This window comes from Triticum aestivum, chromosome 6D (genome assembly GCF_018294505.1).
Source record: "Triticum aestivum cultivar Chinese Spring chromosome 6D, IWGSC CS RefSeq v2.1, whole genome shotgun sequence".
NCBI classification, from domain to species: domain Eukaryota; kingdom Viridiplantae; phylum Streptophyta; class Magnoliopsida; order Poales; family Poaceae; genus Triticum; species Triticum aestivum.
Genome location: NC_057811.1, coordinates 343,341,428 through 343,345,608, shown reverse-complemented (window position 1 = coordinate 343,345,608; position 4,181 = coordinate 343,341,428). Strand labels below are relative to the sequence as shown.

Genomic DNA, 4,181 nt, shown 5'->3' with positions numbered 1-4,181 from the left:
AGAGGGGGAGGAGGGGTACACTTTTTAACCTTTTTTATGTTGCACGCATCCAGGGAAGATAGCAGTAGAGAGAGAGAGAGGGGAGAGACGAGGCCACACCACCACACAGCGAGGACAGAGAGAGGAGAGAGAGAGGGGAGAGCAGCGGGGCAGCACAAGGCAGGCAGGCAAGGGCGCACACTGCTCTCTCTGCCCGCCCCCACCTCCCTCCCCCGTACCCTGTTGTATACTCTCTCTCGCACGCCAGGGCCAAGGCAGGGAGCGAGGGAGGGAGGGAGAGCCACATCCAAACGCACGCACCAGCAAAGGAAATCAATCCCCCGCGCGCGCCGTCCCAGATCTCGCCGGCCTGCCTGTTATGCGGCGGGACTAGGTAGATGAGGGCGGCTCTGTTCGGGGCCGAGCGGAGCGGGGGAGTGGGCCTCGCCGGCGGCGGCGGAGGGAAGGATCTGTGCTACTGGCCGCCGGGGAAGCTGCTGGTGGAGCCCCGGTCGGTGCTCGACTGCTCGCGCAGGCTCAGCAGCCCGCCCAACTCCGCATCCACGCTGTCGTCGTCCCTCGGCGGCGGCGCGGCTGACTCCACCGGCGTGGCGGCGGTTTCCGAGAGCAGCGCCGGCGACGCCGAGGCCACCAAATGGGCCGACCACGGCGCCGGCGGCGGCGGATGTGAGCTTCCGCCCATTCCCGGGGCGCTGGATGGAGGGGAGGGCTGGGATGCCATGCTCGGCAACGCCGCTGCGGCCGCCGCGGCCGGGCAGGACCAGACCTTCTTGAACTGGATCATGGGGGCCGCTGGCGACCTGGAGCTGCCCGTCCCGCCGCTTCCAATGCATCAGCAGCCGCTCGTCGACAATGCGGGCGGCTTCGGATTCTCGTCCGTGGACCCGCTCGGCTTCTCGCTCGACCACCACCTCGGCGGCGCCTCCTCCGACCTGTCGTCCTCCGGCGCCATGTCGCACAGCACCACCGGCGGGGGTGGCGGTGGCGGCAGCAAAGCCTCCTCGGCCTTCGGCCTTTTCTCACCGGAGGCCGCCTCTCTCCAGCCCCCGCCGCCTCCGATGCTGTTCCACGAAGGTATCGACACGAAGCCCCCTCTCCTCGGACCGCAGTCGCATGGCCTCTTCAACCAGTACCAGCACCAGCACCAGCACCAGCCGCCGCCTCCCGCCGCAGCCTTCTTCATGCCCCTCGCTTCCTTCTCCGATCACAACCAGCGCTCACAACTCCACCAGCCGCCGCCCAAGCGCCACCACTCCGTTCCAGACGACCTCTACCTCACCCGAAACCACCTAGGCACGTCGGCGGCGGCGGCCTTCCCCCTGCTACATGGCTCACTCCCGTTCCAGCTCCAGCCTTCGCCGCCACCGCTTCGCGGGGCGATGAAGACGACGGCTGCCGAGGCAGCGCAGCAGCAGCTGCTGGACGAGCTGGCTGCCGCGGCAAAGGCAGCTGAGGCCGGTAATTCCACTGGCGCGCGTGAGATATTGGCGCGGCTCAATCACCAGCTTCCCCCCCTTGGGAAGCCCTTCCTCCGGTCGGCTTCCTACCTCAGGGAGGCCCTCCTCCTCGCGCTCGCCGATGGACACCACGGCGCCTCCCGCATCACCTCACCGCTCGACGTCGCCCTCAAGCTGGCGGCCTACAAGTCCTTCTCCGACCTGTCGCCCATGCTGCAGTTCGCTAACTTCACCGCCACGCAGGCGCTTCTCGACGAAATCGCCTGCAGCGCCGCTTCCTGCATCCATATCATTGACTTCGATCTTGGTGTAGGCGGGCAGTGGGCTTCCTTCATGCAGGAGCTTGCTCATCGCCGTGGCACTGGCGGCGTGGCTTTGCCGTTGCTGAAGCTGACGGCCTTCGTTTCAGATGCTTCTCACCATCCACTGGAGCTTCATCTTACTCAGGATAACCTCACGCAGTTTGCTGCTGATCTTGGAATTCCCTTCGAGTTCAATGCCGTCAGTCTTGATGCTTTCAGTCCGGCGGAGCTCATTTCTCCTACTGGCGACGAAATTGTAGCTGTGAGCCTCCCTGTTGGTTGCTCTGCTCGTGCACCACCGCTGGCTGTAATCCTTCGGTTGGTGAAACAGCTTGGTCCTAAGATTGTGGTCGCCATGGACTATGGAGCTGATCGTGCTGACCTCCCGTTCTCACAGCACTTCCTGCATTGCTTTCAATCCTGCATGTTCCTCCTTGACTCGCTTGATGCTGCTGGAATTGACGCCGATTCTGCCTGTAAGATTGAGAAGTTTCTGATCCAACCAAGAGTCGAAGATGCGGTGCTTGGGCGGCGCAAGACCGACAAAGCAGTGTCATGGCGGAATGTGTTTGCTGCTGCTGGCTTCACACCTGTGCCGCTCAGCAATCTTGCGGAGGCACAGGCCGACTGCCTCTTGAAGCGGGTGCAGGTCCGAGGGTTCCACGTCGAGAAACGCGGGGTTGCGCTCACTCTCTATTGGCAGCGTGGCGAGCTCGTCTCAGTATCAGCTTGGCGGTGCTGATCGTCGGTCGCCGCCACCGTTCGCAGGCATCTTCAACTCCAGTAATGTTCATTTTGTCTTGCAATTAAAATGTTGCGAAGGAGACTACTATCTTGGTTGTTGGACACCCCGTATCGCTTTTCATCGCAACTTATTTAGCTAGGACTAGTGGATTTAGCAACATTCGTGTCGGTGACTCTATAGTGTAATGATGTTGCTCTAGGTTCTTACCACGATGTTCACACTCTCTGCTCATTTAGCATTTATCATGTCATTTCAAGGATTGCTTGTGAGTCGAGAGGATAATTTTAACCAGTGGAACTGTTCTATGGTACAGTATTGATATCTGCTCATGTTACTTTAGTTATTCCTGGTGCAACTTACTTGTGCACTTTCTGTTGTTGAATTGAACTGTTTATTTTAGCAATGTTTAAATAGTCTTAGTGGTATTATTTGGGGTTGAACTTCTGTAGGACTAGAATATATGACATAAAGCTTAGGGACAGATCTTGCCATAGTGCATTTTGCCTAGATGTTTAGAGACAACAGAGCAGAATCTTTATACAAGAGAAAAAAAAGAGAACTGAACTGAAATTTGGTAAGGGGACTAGGGGTCCCATGGATGTCCATCTCATAATTCACATTAGTACCTTGTCTATATGATGACCTGTACTTGCTATAGAATAGGGCCTCTTTTGATCTGCAGGATTCTGAAAACGTTGGAATAGAAAAAACATAGGATTGAAATGTCATGCTCATCTAAATCTTACAAGATTTTTGGTTGTTTGATTGCATCATAGGAAAAACAAAGGATTCTTTTAAAGAAGTTTGAGTGGATGCTAGAAACCCTATGGGAAGTACTCCCTCCGTAAAGAAATATAAGAGCATTTAGAATACTAATTTAGTGATCTTAACGCCCTTATATTTCTTTACAGAGGGAGTAGTACATAAAAATCCTTAGGAATTCTTGTAGGATTCGATCCTATGAATCAAACAACCAACATAGAAAAAATTCCTAAGGATTCTAATCCTCCCAAATTCGTATGAAAACTCTTTGAATCAATGGAGCCCTAATATGGTCTGCAGAGGCACCAGCACAGATGTGGATTTCATGTCAACAATGGATTACCACTACTGGTTATATCTTCAGATTGAACTTTCTCTTGGTATTTATTAGCCTGTTATAGCTGTTATACTCCATAGTCTGAACTTTTGACTAACTCTCATCATGTGGCATGGTTCCAACGTCCAAGCCAAGGCTTGGTTTCCAAGTAGCGTAGCTACTGAGAGAAGGAAGAAGAATGTGAAGTATCTCTAGGAATAGACAGTGGTACTCGATTAGCTAATGTGCAAACAAGGTGATGAGCAAAATTTGGCCATTCTGTTATATTTCCACAATAGACTTGGCGCCAACAGGACATGGCAAGCACGAAACAACACACACGCGGCTACCGTAATTTCCCGAGAATGTGCCGCGGTGGGGTGTCTATGCTGTGTGCTGGCGCCTTGGTTGGTTGGTGTTTTATTTCAAGATAGGCCTGGTTTTGAACTGAAAAGAAGGAGGAGACCCCTGGTTTTTTTTCTTAGTATATCTCATCGGCGTGGTGCCTTGATGATGGCGTTCGTATTTTACTTGGCCAACCGGCCATGCCGGCGATGTGTGACGTAAGTTGCTGTCTGCGCAAGCCATCTACTCATATC

At 54.6% G+C, this 4,181-nt stretch overlaps 1 protein-coding gene across 1 annotated transcript; it reads left to right on the top strand.

The window, feature by feature from the left end:
• The first annotated feature begins 87 nt into the window (after positions 1–87).
• LOC123145021 (scarecrow-like protein 6) lies at positions 88–2,819 on the top strand. Its single transcript, XM_044564314.1, has one exon. The coding sequence runs from the start codon at positions 378–380 to the stop codon at positions 2,499–2,501; it is 2,124 nt and encodes a 707-aa protein (XP_044420249.1). The 5' UTR covers positions 88–377; the 3' UTR covers positions 2,502–2,819.
• Positions 2,820–4,181: the final 1,362 nt, after the last annotated feature.

What these genes read in the sequence shown, in the direction of transcription:
- LOC123145021 (XM_044564314.1), top strand. Translation starts at nt 378, where the DNA reads ATGAGGGCGGCTCTGTTCGGGGCCGAGCGGAGCGGGGGAGTGGGCCTC.